General features: G+C 43.0%; 1 protein-coding gene across 2 annotated transcripts; it reads left to right on the forward strand.

Annotated features, from left to right (window-relative positions):
• Positions 4563-15837, forward strand: RSPH3 (radial spoke head 3 homolog). Of its 2 annotated transcripts, XM_021392406.1 has the most exons (8): positions 4856-5042; positions 5157-5244; positions 6732-6876; positions 8204-8349; positions 8854-9057; positions 10495-10657; positions 11747-11833; positions 13816-15837. In XM_021392406.1, exons 1-8 carry the CDS (start codon positions 4927-4929, stop codon positions 14073-14075), a joined length of 1209 nt encoding a protein of 402 aa, XP_021248081.1. In that variant the 5' UTR covers positions 4856-4926; the 3' UTR covers positions 14076-15837. The 2 variants fall into 2 exon arrangements, with proteins under 2 accessions (XP_021248080.1, XP_021248081.1); XM_021392405.1 differs by lacking the exon at positions 6732-6876 and having other exon boundaries at positions 4563-5042.

Consider the following 17164-nt stretch of genomic DNA (forward strand, 5'->3'; position numbering starts at 1 on the left):
TGGTTTGGAGACTCTTGCCTGGAGTATGTATAATTTTTGAATGTTAAAAGCTAATCACAAAATGACTGCCTTATAACTCAGTTACATATTTTAGGGAGTTCCATGTGGTCTATTTTTACCATAATCTTGAAATGCTGCTTTCAAGTGTCTCCAATGACAACAGAAAGGTATATCACAGGAGATCAAAAGCCACCCATAGAGAAAATCTATCAAGTTTTCATCTGGGAACAGGAGTTCTTGTTTCTCTACTGTCTGTACCAGCTTGGGTGCTAACCCAGGAGAGATGCTGGTTTGTTGCAGCAGCACACAATCACTGCTTGTTCCCAGGCTGACTCACTCCTCACCCATACACTGCAAAACACTATTTCACTGTCCCATTGCACACAGGAAAGTCCCTTGACCCAGGAAAAAATATTTTTGCCATAATGATGCCTAGAGATTACGGACTTAACTGTCACAGTGGTGAGCTTTGAATGAATATAAGTAGGCAGCTCAGGATTCTGAACAATAGTTTGCAGCAGATAAAAGAGCACTCAAGTTAAGGAGTTACTAATTTCCAGTGCCTCCTCTCTAGGACCTCCAAGCTCAGGGGTTCCTTAAAGGAAAGTGTCATTATGGGTGTCAGGAATTTCACATCTACCATCTGAACGTGTTCTGAAACACTTCCCATGAGATTCCTACAAAGAGAAACCCTTCCACATTACAAAAAAGGCTTATGCCGAATGGCTCACTGCCAGAACTCCATGAACTTCGTTCCCTCCAATCCATTAACGTATTCCTTCTGTCAGGAAAAGATGATATTTTCAAGTGTCATTCATACAATCTTGCATTTTTGTTCAGTGTCAGTCATGTCATCAATAATGTGCATGAGTCACTTCACCTCTCTGCTATGACGTTCTACACAGCAGGCTGGCTTCTGCACTGCTTTGCAGATCCAGGGGGCAGTGAGAGCTGAGTGGAACAGGCACAAAAAGCTGCTTTCTTGGTCCACATTCCCTCTGCATAGCAGATGATGTTTGTCTCATATGGAAAGCAGCACAGAAACATTCACTAATTTCACTTGGAAACTCAGCCAGAAGACTAACCAAGTTAGTTTTGAAGCTTGCTTGGTAACTGTCTGATCCAGCAAGTGTTTCATCTCCAGAACTGATCACACCCAGCTGCAAAACTAAGGTGATTATAACACACTGTTGAACTGCTAGCTTTAGGCAGACAGCAGGAGCGGTGGCTACCATGTGCCTCCACGAGGACAATTTCTGACTACAGGAAAAGGAAGCCACCTTGGTTAGGCGCTCTGGTTACATTTTTCTCTGAATTTTCTCAGCACTCAGTCCTTATCACACGTGTCATCAGAACAATGAGGAACTTCTAAAGGTTAGATATTCACAAGGGGAAGGAACTTTTCAAACAGACTGACGATAACCTTGGGAAAAATCCAGGGGAAAAGGGCACTGGATAAGTGATACAGTTTTCATATTGGCAGCTGACTTCCATATACACAGCCAGCTACTTTTTAAAATGTTTTTTTTTGTCTCTCTGTTACTATGAATCACTAATTATCTAGACCCTTTTTTATCGCCTATAGAATGTTTGACTCATAATTATAAACAAATACTTTTCATTTGCTATGACAGTTACACCAATTTAACTCTCACTTCTGAATGAAGCTTCTGCAAGGGGAGAGGAGACCACAGATCCTTTTCTGTTTCTAACCTGAGGTGCCACAATGTGAGTTTGAACAGTTTCCAACTCCTGAATGGCATTTGACTCATTGAGCTCTGCTTCCTCTGCTGGGTAATAATAAGAAAAGGTTTCTAGGAAAGACTTGTCACTTTCTAAACAAAACCTCTTTAGCCAATCAGCTTTTTACAGCACTGACCCAACAGCTGCTTGAAACTCTTGCTCCCCACAACCCACAAACCCCTCACCAACTTCCTTGTCAGATGATACAGTCCAGATTCCAGCCCTTCAGCTGTAGTATTGTACAAGACAAGATGAAAATCATAAAACACTATTTTAAAATATATATATATATATAAAGGCCAAACCCAAGCAGATTCCAAGAGATGTTCTTGTGATAAAGATAGGTGATCTGCCTGATTTTCCCCATGCTTACTGCACTATCTTGGCCCCTGCAATTCAGCCTCATTGTACACAGGGCACAAGCACCGAAAAACAGATTTATGCCCTCACCTTTCCCCCTGCTTCTCCAAGTGTGAATTCTGTCTCCATCATAAAGCCGTGATTACATACATATGCAGCTGGAGAGCTTTGCATACAATTCACCAATCAGTTCCCTCTAGCACAACCAGTTTTGAGGTGAGAAAGTGATCCACAGCATCAACTGCAGAATTTTGCAGAGCCCTGTATTCAGACGAGCACAGAACATTACATGACAAGATATACAGATACGTCTCTCCTAAAGGATAGAGATATAGCCAGAAAATCCAGCACTTGAGAAGTAATTGGGCATGTGAAAGAGAAGAGCATTCACTACTTCTCCTTAAGTGCTCAGGAAAGTTGGTCTTGAGATAAAGACTGGAGAATTGCAGTAAAGTTATTTGGTATCAGGGTCTGCATTTTCCATATGCCTCTTGCACAGCTTTGGACTGATGAGCAGGATGATCCTGCTCTGACTCCAAGAGATACGATAAAGGGCAATTCTTAAGATGAACAAACACAGAGGCTATAGTGAAGGGGCAACAGAAGCAGATCAGTCTTGTTTCTTACTCTGCAGGTTTAGTGCAGTTGAACAATTGCCCACAAGAGAGGGAGATAAAAATAAGGCAGAGCTTCCTGAGGTGAAAGGAAGACAACTGCAAATGCCCTGTCCGAGGAAGGTAAAAGAGGCTGGAGAGGGAGTAACAGCGCACAACTGACTTGAGTTTCAGTAGGAAGGTCACCAACAACTGATTTTCCAATTAGCAGTTTAATCAATGATAGTTTGAAACTGAGTGTGCTGTGCCTTGCTCCATTCTCTAAAATACTTTCTAACCCCCCCCTGATTTTTTCTAGACACTGAGTCCTAGGGTGGTATGGGGCAAGGATGCAAGCCCTGTAAGTTTGTCATACTGAAAAGCAAACTTGTGCAGGAATTTGAGGGAAAATGGTGCTCAGAGTCAGAGGTGACATGGTAGGGGAAACCAATATTGCTAATTTTGTCTTGAAATCATGAGTAACAAAGTCTTTTCTTGCCAAGCACTGGAGAAATTAAGGCCTTCAGAACTGGAATTTCATAGCCCTGCTTAGCCCCATGAGTTCAGGACTAAAGTCAGAAGGAAGCTGTTGTGCTACAGAAAAAAGGAAGTTTAACTATTTTGGCTTGAAGACATGAGGGATAGGATCTGCATGTTTTCCTTTTGACAACTGCAGATCAAGATTACCAACCCTGCTTAGAAAAATAGTAATCTCACCATTGGGATTCAAGTTTAGCTCCGGTAGGTTGGTGGTTGTTTTTTTTTCCTTCTATGTCTCTCACTTGTCAAAGTTTGCAAGCTGTTACATATTTTTATTAAAGCTAAGTATCTTACAGTCAGAACGAGGCCTATATGTAGATATTGGCTGTACATCACAGATGCATTAAACTTAGTGCCTACAAATATCAGCAAAGGCACCATCCAAGGGCTGTCAGTTACCAAGGACACAACACTGCTGGAGTATTGCTGATTCCCTCTGATCCTGTCACTGCAGCATGTCAAAAGCAGGTTTCACTGCACTTCTTCTAACTGCTCTCCAAGAGCATTGGAGCATGCTTATAACTGTGTTCTATATTTCTGCCAGACGTCTCAGGACATTGATTAGCAGCAGCATGATTCCAGGACTTTTGATGCCACCTCAAGCGCTTCCTTCCCTGAAGACTTCCAAAATCTGTCGAGATGAGGCCCTGATCATGCTGATCTATCTTTGAATTTGTCTCTGCTTAGGCAGGAGGGATACAGTAGAGACCTCCAGAGTCCTTTTCAGTCTGGATTGCTCTATGATTCTGTGATGTCCACATGAAGACAACGGCATTTTGGCATTTGCTAACATGCAAAGCAAGAGCCCTTTGCCTCTCCTGCAGAGTACTTCCAGTGCTTTTGCACTAACCTGTAAAAAACCCTAGGTTCTGGTTAGCTTTGTTAGTTATCCCAAATTTAAGGGCCACAGTGCTCTGGTTTGGCTGGACAGAGTTGCTCTCTCGTTATCTCTGTCCAAACACCAGCAAATATTGAAGATCTCCTCTCCCCTCCCTCCCTAGTGACACACCATATTCCTGGTCCCCTTGCACCTTGCAGGCCTCCTGTGTAGGAAACTCTCTCTGCTACCTGAAACCTATGGCTGTCTATAGGGAATTGTCCTGGAGTACCTACACCTGCCATAGCAGGTGCCTTCCAGCCTGAACTATTCTGTGATTCCATGATTCTATGACAGGGAGTATAGAGGTCATACCAAGGGCCCACCTCACCCTCCTATTTCCTACCATAGTACATCTTTGCGGTATCCAAATCCCACAACAGCTCCCCAGACGAACCGACCCTAGGTGTGCACACAGAGTACTGTAGGTTGCCTTTCAGGACATTAGTACTCCAGCCACCAACATGCGATCCAGTAGTCTTCTGATACCTTCCCCCCACCCCCCTGTTTTCGCTCCGTGCCGATCCCGCAGCCAGGTACAGGCACAGCCGCCAGCTCAGCCGGGCACCGCCCAGCCCCTTTGCGCCTTGCGAGCGGCGGACGGACGGCAGCGCCACCGCGCGGCCACCCCTCAGCACTGCCCGAGCCGGGCTAACGCCGCCACCGCAGCACCCCGCCTCGCCACCGCCACCGTTAGCGGCGCCCTCCTGCCCCGCGCATGCGCAGCGCGTTCCGCGCGTTGCCTGGAGACGGTTGCCTGGGCGCGTTACAGCCTCGCGGCTGTGGGAGTCGGAGCCCTCTGCGCCCACAGCCATGCTGCCCTCTCCGCGCCCGCCGGAGGCATCCGCCGTGCTCTATACTTACTGCAGCCCTCCCCGCGCCCTGCCCGCCCGCCCCAAGTATCGAGCGCCGCTGGCGGCCGACGAGCCGTGAGTTCTCCCTTCCGCGCTGCCCTTCCCGGGGAGGGGGGAGCCCCGGGACTTGGGGCTTTCGGGGCTGTAGCTTGAGGTTGTGCCGCCCTCACCGCAGCCTTGGTGTTGCAGGGAGAAGGAGCCCGCTCGCTGGGCCAACCTGATGTACGACAGGAGGGTGGTGCGCGGCAACACGTATGCCCGCCAGGCCATACCGACGGTAGGTTCTCGTTGGGCATCATACCACGGCTTCGTTGGGAAGTAGCGCCTGGGGAGGGAAGGCTGCTTCTGGTTATTAACTATTGACATTGCAGTCTAACTTAAATATTCCGTCCAGTCGCGGGCTTGTCATTAAAATTAGCATACAACAGCTTTTTTCGTAGAGGACTTAGTTTCTCATGCCAGGGAAGGTTCTGGCTGGGTAGTAGGGAATGTTTCTTCTCAAAAAGAGCATTGATGCATTGGGACGGGCTGCCCGGAGAGGTGGTGGGGTCACCGTCCCTGGAGGTGCGCAAGAACTGTGTAGATGTGGCGCTGAGGGACGTGGTCAGTGGGCATGGTGGGGAAGGGCTGGTGGTTGAACTAGGTGATCTTAGAGATCTTTTCCAGCCTTAAGGATTCAATGATTTTTAGAGATTTTTTCTACATGGATGCTTTGTTTTTGTAGGAGTTTAAGGCAGTCTTTTTAAAAGCAATTGCGTGGAAATAGCTTTGTGTTGTTTGTTAGTTGTTTCAAACAGCTAATTTCACGTGTTCTGTTTATGATGTTCAAAAGGTATTTTCCTTCCAGCCCATAAAGCACTGAATTTAGTAGTATGGATGTCTTCTGCTTCAACAGCAATAAAGTTTCTATATTTTTAAATCTAACAGTTCTGTTGGTATTGCAATAACTGGACTTAAGTCATAGAATCATAGAATGGCTTGGTTTGGAAGGAACTTCAAGGATCATCAGGTTCCAACTTCCCTAGCACAGGCAGGGTTGCCAGCCTCTTGATCAAGTGCTGGATCAGATTGCCTAGGGCCCCATCCAACCTGGCCTTGAACACCTCCAGGGATGGGGCATCCACAACCTCTCTGGGCAGCCCATTCCAGCACCTCGCCACACTCAGTAAAAAACTTCCCCCTGACATCAAATCTAAATCTCCCTTCCTTTAGTTCAAAACCATTCCTCCTTGTCCTGTCACTATCTACGCATGTAAAAAGTTGATTTCCCTCATGTTTATAAACTCCCTTTAAACATTGGAAGGTCACAATGAGGTCTCCCTGCAGCCTCCTCTTTTCCAGGCTGAACAAGCCCAGTTCCTTCAGCCCATCTTTGTACAGGAGGTGCTCCAGCCCTCTGATCATCTTCACAGCCCTCCTCTGGGCCCTCTCCAAAAGCTCCACATCTTTCCTGTGTTGGGGAAGTCCATTTCACTTTCTTAAAGCTTCACCTGACGGCTTATTATCTTGCTTTATCTTAGTGTGAGATGCCATTAAAGTATGCCTGTCGGTAGTCAGGAGATCTTATTGGTTTCATGCCCTAGTCCTTAAGGAAATAAGTTTAAACTGAATAAGTTTAAACTGAAAAGTAAATCTGAAATACTAGATTTGTCATGTTAAGAACAAACAACAGCCTTCATTTACAAGAGAAATTAGTAGTATTGCCAAGTACCAAGTGTATGGTGGTGTATTTCTTTATTTATTTTGTTGTTCACCCCTGTCCAGTGTATCCATCGTCCTAACGCATTTGAGATTCAAAGGCAGAGAGAAGCACGGAGAAAAGCATTGGCTAGAAAGAGAGCAAAAGAGCAAATACAGCTAAGAACACCAGAGCCTGTGGAAGGCAGAGAGCATGTTCATGTGCAGACAGGTAAAAGGATGATGTAAAAAAAAAAAATCATCTGAAAACAAAAACTTGCTATTCTAAATTTGGTTAATAAATTGATGATGCAATTGGCAGAATCACTTAGGGTTTACATTCTCTAACCCCTTCCACTATAAACCCCTTATTTTTAGTTCTGTTTAATTATTAATAAACGTGGCTAATTAGAGTGACTTTTTTTTTTACAGAATCTGTTTTTCTGTTCTCAGTGTAAATTCTTGAACACTAGTCAAGACAGCTTTATTTATTCTTTCCTTTTCCAGTATCATCAGAGATATTTGATGTATGCCTCAAATGGAGGTGTGTTCTTTTAGTAAGACTAGTATTAAAAATTACTGGGGGGAAGGGAAAGAAGAATGGGCAGTGGCCCTAATTTAGAATAGGAAACCACCCTATTTGTAAGCAAACTATTTGTAGCAAGTCCAATGTTTGGCAGTGGGTAATCATGGGGTGAGTGTAATGTATTGCTGTGCCCTTCTGAAAAGCATTTTAGATTGTCTTATAAACTGGGAAAACAGCTATGGTACATGCTAATCAGATGTGGGCCTTGGTTTTGTGGACGTTCCCTGCGCCACAGTGCAACTGAACACTCCTCCAATGTACAGCGACTTTTCACGACTGAAATTCTGTTGGACACAGAAGGAGGCAGTCTAGTGCGGTTATCGTGGTCTCTTATTCTTCCCATCTTTTAGTGCTGCTAATCTAAAGTATTCCCCAGACCTTCTTTTCTGTGGTAAACTGTAAATCTCTACAGTGGGAAACAGACAGATATAATTCAAGTCAAGCACATGGTGCTATAGATGTGTGGTTACCTCAAAGCTACTTCCAGTTGGCCCAGAAGGAGAGTGTCATTTTTTAAAACACCGACAGATCCAGTGTTCTGGAGATCCAGACTTCTCTATGCAATGAAGAAAAATGTATGTCTTTATTACTATTAATGGTTAGTAGATATATAATCATTGTCCATTTTTGAAATTGCCATATCCCATTACCTCTACCAAGAATAGTTTATTCTGCAAGGTGGACTGAAAATGGCCTAGACTCTCTTTAGAAACCAGGTGAATGGGTTTAGGAGTAATTTCCAAGAACTGTACCAGATGTTGCAGAAAGCGTGGCATCAAATGGCTTATGTAACAAACTGTTTTGAGGGCTCTTTTGGTTTAATTTGCATTTGGTTTTGGTTTCTTGGTAGCTTTATAGAAACAATTTTATATCATTCTTTGTATATAATTCACCCTGTACAGTAATCAGGAATAGTCAAGAATTAAAATAAAAAAGAATCCAATGTAGAGCATTACTTCTGTTTTATTTCTAGAGCTGTATTTGGAAGAGATAAGTGACCGGATAATAGAGGTTGATGTGGAGTGTCAAACAGATGCATTTTTGGACAGACCTCCCACTCCTTTCTTCGTGCCAGCCAAAACGGGAAGAGATGTGGCCACACAAATAGAAGAAGGAGAGGTATGAAGCAAAGTCACATCCACAAGTAGTGGTAAAGCATGTTTTCTATATCGAACAAATCTGAGACGAAACGAGAATGGAACTTCTCATAGAACATGCAAAAGAAACCACGCAAAACGGAAGAATGTACACAGGTTCTGCTGCATTCAGCTAAGAACCACAGTACTGAAAAATGCTCTCCTCTGTAGAAATAGTATCCAGCCTGAGAGGAGCTGGAAACACAGAAGGGAGCAGCAGTAAGATCCAGGTGAGTGCTCTGCTTCTCCCTGGCGGTGCCCTAAGTGGCTGCAGCTGAGTACCTGGCGTCTTATTCCATCTCACTCTTCACTTAGACCCTGGCAGCATTCATGCTTCCTGCCTTAGATGATACTGGATCCCTACCTCCACTTCTCATCACCTCCTTCTGCACAGGTGTTTTGATCATTTTTTTTCTCCTTGCCAAGATGTTGAGAAGTATTGTTGTAAGGGATCATTTATTTCTGTTTCACCGACTCTCGTCCCCAGCTCTTTGACTTTGACGTTGAAGTCAAGCCAATCCTGGAAGTGCTGGTTGGGAAAACCATTGAGCAAGCTTTACTGGAAGTCATGGAGGAAGAAGAGCTGGCCGATTTGTGGGCACATCAGCACGCCTATGCAGAACTGCGCAATGCAGAGCTGGCTGAGGTCCAGCGACTTGAAGAGCAGGACAGGCGATACAGAGAGGAGAAGGTAAGTCTTATTAGGAGTAAAACAGGCCTGTGTGAGTGCTCACCATGTCCAGTACTGAAAGATGAGCTCTGAAATGCTCTGGATGGGTGCAAAAGGGTATTGTCAAGTTTGATGTTCCTGAAAATGTTTTGGTGCCATACAGCTCCGCTCAGATACTTGCTCTCATGTGCCTGCTCTGTACTGTTCTGTTCCATTAGAGCAGTCATAGTCAAGTGACCTGGTGAACTCAGGCACCTGATCAGGAGGCCAAACCTGACAGTATTGTGCTGCTGTTACTCAAGCTTGTTCATTATGATAACACCTAAATGAGTAGTCAGAGTGCTTGAAAGTAGGAAGCACCTCATATTCTTTCACACTGAATGTGTGTGCTATTGTATATCATAATCATAGAATCATAGAATGGCTTGGGTTGAAAAGGACCTCAAAGATCATCGAGTCTCAACCCCCCTGCCAAGTGCAGGGTCGCCAACCACTAGACCAGGCCGCCCAGAGCCACGTCCAGTCTGGCCTTCAATGCCTCCAGGGACGGGGCATCCACAACCTCCCTGGGCAACCTGTTCCAGTGCGTCACCACCCTCTGTGTGAAAAACTTCCTCCTAATATCTAACCTAAATCTCCCCTGTCTCAGCTTAAAACCATTCCCCCTTGTCCTATCACTATCCACCCTCACAAACAATCGATCCCCCTCCTGTTTATACGCTCCCTTCAAGTATTGGAAGACCACAATGAGGTCTCCCCGGAGCCTTCTCTTCTCCAAACTGAACTAGCCCAGTTCCCTCAACCTTTCCTCATAGGAGAGGTGCTCCAGCCCTCTGATCATCTTGTGCGCATACCTCTCAAGATCTCCAAGTACAAAACTATGTTAGTAGTATCTAGCAAGTAGAAATAAATAGAAATGGCATGTCTTAATTTCTGTTTATTTGGGTTAATAATGTTAATGTTATTATTGTTTTCCTGGATCAATCTTTTAATTTTTTCTTATGTCAAATAGTATATAAAATTGGAAAGGTGAAAAGTTGAGAAAATTTTCACCCAACCTCAGCTTATTCCAAGGACAACAATCAGCTCTATCTGCAATAATCAAGCAGTTAAGATATCAATGCATGATAAGTATTGGAGAAGGATTTCATTTAGCCAGCCACAAGACCCTTATTTTACAGACTTCCCAAAATTAAAAAAAAGCTATACCAAAGGATTCCTCTAGTCCTTGTTGTACTCCATAGATTCAGGAAAGGCTTGCTTTCAAGGACTCTTTTACAAGGAGTTTTTGTGGAAGTTAGAGGCCACAAATGCTGGCATCTAGCTCAGAAGTCTTATGTATTGGTACTCTGATTATCTCTGCTATTCATGAGTTTCACACTGATGATTTTTCAAAATCTAGATCAAAAGAATAACAGCTAAGGGGCTGAACATTTAAGTGCAATATTGTTTTGACAGGAACGCTGCAAACAGCAGCAGATGCAAATGCTGCAGAAAGAGAAAGAGACCATAGAGAAAATTGCAGCTCAGGCATTTGCTAAGCGTTACTTGGCTGATCTCATTCCCTCAGTCTTCAACAATCTTCATGAGAGTGGGTTTTTCTACGATCCTATAGAAAGAGGTTTGTATTTTATTTTTTTTTTAATATGCAGAGTAATATAAAAGTCAAAACAGCCATAAACACACTTTATAGTCCTATTATTTAGAATAATGTAAAAAGACTTTATTCACTTACATTTCTGGTTGCACGGGTAGTTTTCAAACTCACATTTTTAATACGGACATTGGTCACCTGCACCAAGTATTCAAAAATATGTAAGAGCTGACAGTTTTATTTATAATGAGAAGAACTGCTTTTGAGTTGGCAAAAGCAAATGGCTGGTTAGGACTGGTAGAGAAAGAAAGAGAGAGGGATCCGAACTGTTTTAAGTGTATTTTGATAGGACAAGAAATATGAATGGCGAAGAAATATGTATGTCACTCTGAATCTTTGTTAATGATTGCCAGAGCAAAGGAAAAAATGGTTAGTAAGAATTAGGCTCTGCAAATAATTTTAGAGTTGTACATCAGCAACTTTCAAGCTTTCAGAGTCAGCAGCGTTTCTTATAGGCAACCTTGCTGCACCCCACTTATCCAGTTCCTGTACAGGTGCCCAGACTCCAATTTGGGAATGGGTACGCTCTCTCCAGAATGAGTCAGAAGGCAAATGCAGAAACTGAGTGTATTTTGCAAACTGAGCAGGGTTTGGGACTACTGCATGCAAAAAGCATGACTGGAGTAAGCAAGAGCTCTTTAGTCAGAGAGAACAAACGTTTTCAGCAGACCAGAAGCCAGATGTACTTGGAAAGCAGAGCAGGAAATGTTATTCTTCTGACTTGCTCAGGATAGTTATTTTCATCTAACTAGAACATTACTGTGCATCTCATGTGTGCTTGCCCTTTGGGGGTGCCAAGCCCCTTTGAAAATCAATGAAGTTGAGGGGACTCTGGTTCAGGTCCATAATGATGAGGAATCTCAGTAAAAGAGGCAGGAGACAAGATACCTAACAACTCCTGAGAGATTTGATCTGGCTCTTGCAAAGCAAGTATCTTCTGGCAAAGTTGTTCATCCCTTAATCATCACAGCAAATGAAAAACAGCCCAGAGATTCCATTGCTCATCCTTAATAAACAGATGCTTTTTCTTGCTTTCTTTCTGCCAAATTCCTACAGACATCGAGACGGAATTCCTGCCATGGCTGATGACAGAAGTGGAAGAAACACTGGAAAAGAAGACTCTGGGAAGGGTGATGCTTGACTGTAAGCTATCAGTTAATCTGGGCTTCTTGTTTGTAATTGTTTTTTCCCCAGACAGAACAAATGTAATGTTTGTATGGTCATTGTGAACTAAGGGAGCAGGTATCATTTTAACAAGAAGTCTGAGTGTCTGTGGTTTTGTACGTTTGCTTTTTGGTTTTGCATTTATTTGTTTATTTTTACATTTAAAAATGTTTTTAAAGTTGGGGAAATCACTACTGCAGCTGCTAAATGATTGGTTCTTACCTGAAGTACTAGAACTGTCAAAAATGCTGCACTACTTTCTCTCTCTGCTGATTTTATATTGTTTGATATGTTTTGCTGCTGGGAGATGCAGTACTTTTGGCATGACAGAAAGGTCAGGTGACCAGCACTTTTCATCAGAACAACAGCTTACTACTTCAGCAGTCAATAATCAAGTCTTGCTTTTGAAGCAGATTAAAATACCACCCTCTGCTTTCTTTTGGGCTGATTCGGGCTAAGCATGTCGGTTCTTTTATTGGTCAGTCTTCAGGGGCGGCACTGAAATACCTGGCCAATCTAAAACACTGTCTTTTGTAGAAGGACAAAATTATGATGAATGTGTGTCCACCAGGCCAAGCTCATTCTTATGCTTGCATTACATATTCATTCTTGCAGTTTTACCTCAAGCAGCGATTGTGGATTTGAGTTACAGTTGTGTTTGTTTCTTTTGGGTTAATTTTCTGCTTAACCAGGACCCAATATTTCCTTTGATGAGGTCCAATTCAGGTAACTACAGCTGTGCTGTTAGTATTTTTATCCTATGATGTATGTGTTGGTGTGTACTCTCAAGAACCACTTCCTAAAGGACTTCTTGAGGGAAGGAATTTTCTCTCCTTTTAAGTGGTGTTGTATGTGGCCACTGATTAAACAGCCCAAGGAAGACGTTGCTGTAGGATATACCATAGATGAGATCATCCATCCATTATATTCTTGTTAAATCTTTAATTTTTACTGCCAGATACCAGGGTTTTGCACCAATTTGTAGATGCACAGAATAACTGGAGCAGGCTAATAAGTAATATTGGCAGCCCTTATTTGTGCTATTTTACCCTCTGTGTATCCTGGCTTATAGCCAATCATATACTGTTGAATAAACCATTATCTCTGCAAAAGGAACTGTGGATTGCCTTCTCCAACAAGTTTTGTAAAGGCAGGCACAACCTCAGCTGAGGTTCTGGCTTCTTCTCCCACTTACGCAAAAGCATAGGAGAAATCTCTAAGGATATACTTTTAAACTATTTGAATATAAAAGCTATGTAAATGGCTAATTTTGTCACTATCCAATAAAAAAAAACTGTGAACTGCAAGGGAAGCATCCGCAGTCTAAGGTGGCTATGTTTGTCCTACCAAGAGATGCAAAACTCAACCCCAAAATTAGCAAGGAATCTTCTTTTGATATCTGTCCCATTTTCTACATTAAAGCCCTCTTCCTTCATTGTTGGCCTTTTTATTTACCATATTTAAATGATGTATTTCAAAGTGAGTGTTGAATTATTGTTGTTTTCATTGGTTTGGAAGAGGTACAATGTTTAGAAATACTTACAAAAGCAAAACAACAAAAATAATAAAGAACAGATGTTTTACAGCTGCTTTTCAGAAATAGAAAGTCTTTTTCATGACTCCCACAGTTCCGGTATTACCCTCTGCCAAAAACATCACACGATATGCAACCTGGCAAGTTCACTTTGTTGGGTGACCTGTTCCAAAAGCGACCAGATGACAATGAAGAGATGAACAAGGCAATCCATTTGAACCCCTTCAAATTACTGCTTTCTGTGCAAACTTCTGGTTGTAATTAGGATACAACAGCAGGGATGATTTTTCTTATTCACACATTCTTTCACTGTTACTATTATTTCCTTTTTTTTCCTCTGCCCAAGAATTCACAGGTCAGCAGTGTCTAAATCATTTCAAATTACAGGTTTTTTTTACTCTGTTAATGATAATTTTCTCTATTTCAGCGTTGATTCGTACAGTGACTGAAAAACGCCTAGATGTATTTAGCCAAAAGCCTCTGCCTGTTCAGATAGAGGCACCAGCTGAGGAGCCCAGGCCAATAGACAACGCACCGCAGGTGGCTGCTGGGACAGAAGATGCTGATCAACCAGTCAGAGCAGATAAAGAGACTGACCAACCTGCTGCTGAGGAACAGCCTTCACGTCACATTACTTTTCAGATAGAGGAAGCTGATCAAGAAACGGATGTCTCAGAAGCTGACTAGCAAGCAGGCAAGTCATCATCCTGTCTATTTACAGGTATTGTGCTGTAGGCATGCTGAAGGATGAATCTAGTCAACAGTACAGCATTAAAGCATGTTTTCCAAATATTGATGTTGCTGATCTCAGGTTGAAAGAGTCGAGAGTTTACTAGTGTCATGAATGGCAGTGAAATTCTATTCTCTTCTAGATAATTCAACTCATCAAAAACCAGAAATGTTTACAAGTGAAAAGTAATGCTGTCCCACATCCCATTCTAGAACTACATGAGAAAGTTACTGAAAGCATCCTGGTAACCTTTGCAAGTGCTTTGATCATGTTTTAAGAACAGAGATGTTCTTGCTTTGCTTATTTTGAAAGGTAACTGCTACAGCATTTAAATTTCTTTCCGTTCATGTTATTTGCTCCTCCCCTGATAGACTTGGATGGGCATCTCAGCAGGCAGTAGAGTAAAGGCTGTTGTTCCTGACACTCTTCAAGTTCTAAAGAGTTATCTGGGAACATCTGCTCATGCAAAATTCTCCTTAGCCTCCTGGTATGGGGCTAAGCCCAGCCTCAGTTTTCTTTCTCATCACTCTTCTTTGGTGCTTCACTGCACTGGTACCAGACATGACCTACAAAATGCACCTGCACTGCCTTCCTGGTTGTTCCTAGGCCAGCTCCTCAAGTGGGGCATTCTTACTTGTAAAACTGCATTGCTGCTCCATTGCAGCAATACCATTTCCTTGCTAGTTGTACTGGTGGAACCAGTCCCGGCTGCCTTATGTTACATCCTCTCTGCAGTACAGAGGAGATGTCTGCTAACCCAGCAGGCCAGAACCAAGTCTAAGAGAGATTTCAGGAATGACACCTGCAGAGATAAGTACCTGCTTCACATCTCATACTCTAAGGAGGGATGTTCAGACTTTTCTCTGAACCACTCACGCTTGTGGCTTCAAAGGCATACCCTGCCTGTCTTCCAGCCTGAGCTCTGACATCCAGAGCCAACTGTGCTGTACATGGAAGATTTCACTTGTCTCATGTATTTGCCTGTCACTGTAGATAGTTGAAAATTTGAAACAGTGAGGTATAACCAGCAACAAATCCACTAAGTGGTTTGAGGATCAGCAGATACGCCTGTGTTAAACTGTTTGTAATCATATAGTATAGATTGTAGATAGACCCACAGATGCTTTCTGAAGCTGGAATATTCCTTTCTTTGCTAAGTTGTCGGTATTTCAACATAGCGTGCTTGGCTTTTCATGTATCACTGATTCCTCTAACCATCCAGCAAAATGTGTTTTGTATGAAATTAAGGTAGTCATTACTCACTCTTTAAATATCTGAGAATAATTTGCTTTTATGACACGTGACTGGAATTGAAGGCTTGAAATGAAAATCTGGTTTAGGCATTGAAGTCAGTGGAAGGTTTACTTCAGTTTCAATAGGAACTATATTTTGCACTGATTTTGTTCCCATGATGTTGGAGATTTTTGTCATGACTTCTTCAAGGTAATTTTTTCTAGGTAATTAACTATAAAGTCTGTGTGACTCGCTGCATGAGAACTGTAAACGAAAATTTACTTAAGTGTTTAATTATTCTGTTTAAATAGATTATGGTACTGTTATATATTCTTAAATTATTGCAAAAGTTGTATGCCTTGCTTTTTTACTTCATTTGAATTTACGGTTACTATTCAAGGCTGTAAATTATTTTATAGTTTGATTACTGTATTTCTGGAAAAAAGGTTTTAAAATAGTTTTAATACAGTCCTTGTCTACCAGCTATGATCTGCTGTGCTTCATCCTAATCTCACACAATGACTAGGGACAAAAAGAAGGCCTTCATGCTGTACGTGGTCTTTGATGGGAACTCTACAGTCTTCAGGATCAGGGACCTGAGCTGAGGGGCAGGTATGAAAGGGCTGGCCTTCATGTTCCTGAAACCATTCTTCAGTGGCAACATGCTTTAAATTAGGGAGAGGAGGAAGAATAAGAGAATGAATGTGTTAAACTTTGTTATACATCTTCCTTCTCTGATGATAGCCACTGAAAAAGGAACTTAATATCCATGTGTTCTGTGTTGATAGCCAGGCCTGCAGCAGTAGGAATGAAGGAAAAAATTCTAATAAATGACACTTGCCAATACAAATTTGTATGGCTTCCCAGGGGTTTGGGAGTTGACTTCAGACAGTTCTTTATTTTTCAATACAAATAGCAGTTTCAAAAACAGCTGTTAAAAAAAAGTGATAGAAAAGAAACTCTTAGCATCCTACAACCACGAACATTTCAGTTATGCAAACCAAACTGCACAGAATCATAGCATCATAGAATGGCCTGGACTGAAAAGGACCTCAAAGATCATCGAGTTTCAACCCCGCTGCTGTGTGCAGGGTCGCCAACCACTAGACCAGGCTGCCCAGAGCCACGTCCAGCCTGGCCTTGAATGCCTCCAGGGATGGGGCATCCACAGCCTCCTTGGGCAACCTGTTCCAGTGTGTCACCACCCTCTGGGTGAAAAAATTCCTCCTAATATCTAACCTAAATCTCCTCTGTCTCAGTTTAAAACTATTCCCCCTTGTCCTATCACTATCCACCCTTGTGAACGATCGTTCCCCCTCCTTTTTATGTGCTCCCTTCAAGTATTGGAATGCCACAGTGAGGTCTCCCTGGAGCCTTCTCTTCTCCAAGCTAAACAAGCCCAGTTCCCTCAACCTTTCCTCATAGGAGAGGTGCTCCAGCCCTCTGATCATCTTGGTGGCCCTCCTCTGAACTCGTTCCAAGAGCTCTGCATCTTTCATGTGCTGGGGGCCCCAGGCCTGGATGCAGTAGTCCAGGTGAAGCCTTGCAGGAGCTGAGTAGAGGGGGACAATCACCTCCCTCTCCCTGCTGACCACTCCTCTTTTAATGCAGCCCAGAACATAGTTGGCCTTCCGGGCTGCCAGCGCACACTGCTGGCTCATGTCCAGCTTCTCGTCCACCAGGACCCCTGAGTCCTTCTCTGCAGGGCAAACTGCAGCGGTGTCCTCTGTATTGGGGCCAAAGACTGGTCCCTGATTTCCTGAGAAAGCTGTATACTCTCCCCTGCTATATGGCTAGATTGATTGCCCACTGT

The sequence above is a fragment of the Numida meleagris genome, chromosome 3 (assembly GCF_002078875.1).
Source record: "Numida meleagris isolate 19003 breed g44 Domestic line chromosome 3, NumMel1.0, whole genome shotgun sequence".
NCBI lineage: Eukaryota > Metazoa > Chordata > Aves > Galliformes > Numididae > Numida > Numida meleagris.

What these genes read in the sequence shown, in the direction of transcription:
- RSPH3 (XM_021392405.1), top strand. Translation starts at nt 4,578, where the DNA reads ATGCGATCCAGTAGTCTTCTGATACCTTCCCCCCACCCCCCTGTTTTC. An exon ending in CCCGCCAGGCCATACCGACG is followed by an intron (nt 5,245 to 8,203) that starts GTAGGTTCTCGT and finishes TTTTATTTCTAG; the next exon opens with AGCTGTATTTGGAAGAGATA. An exon ending in GGGAAGGGTGATGCTTGACT is followed by an intron (nt 11,834 to 13,815) that starts GTAAGCTATCAG and finishes TCTCTATTTCAG; the next exon opens with CGTTGATTCGTACAGTGACT.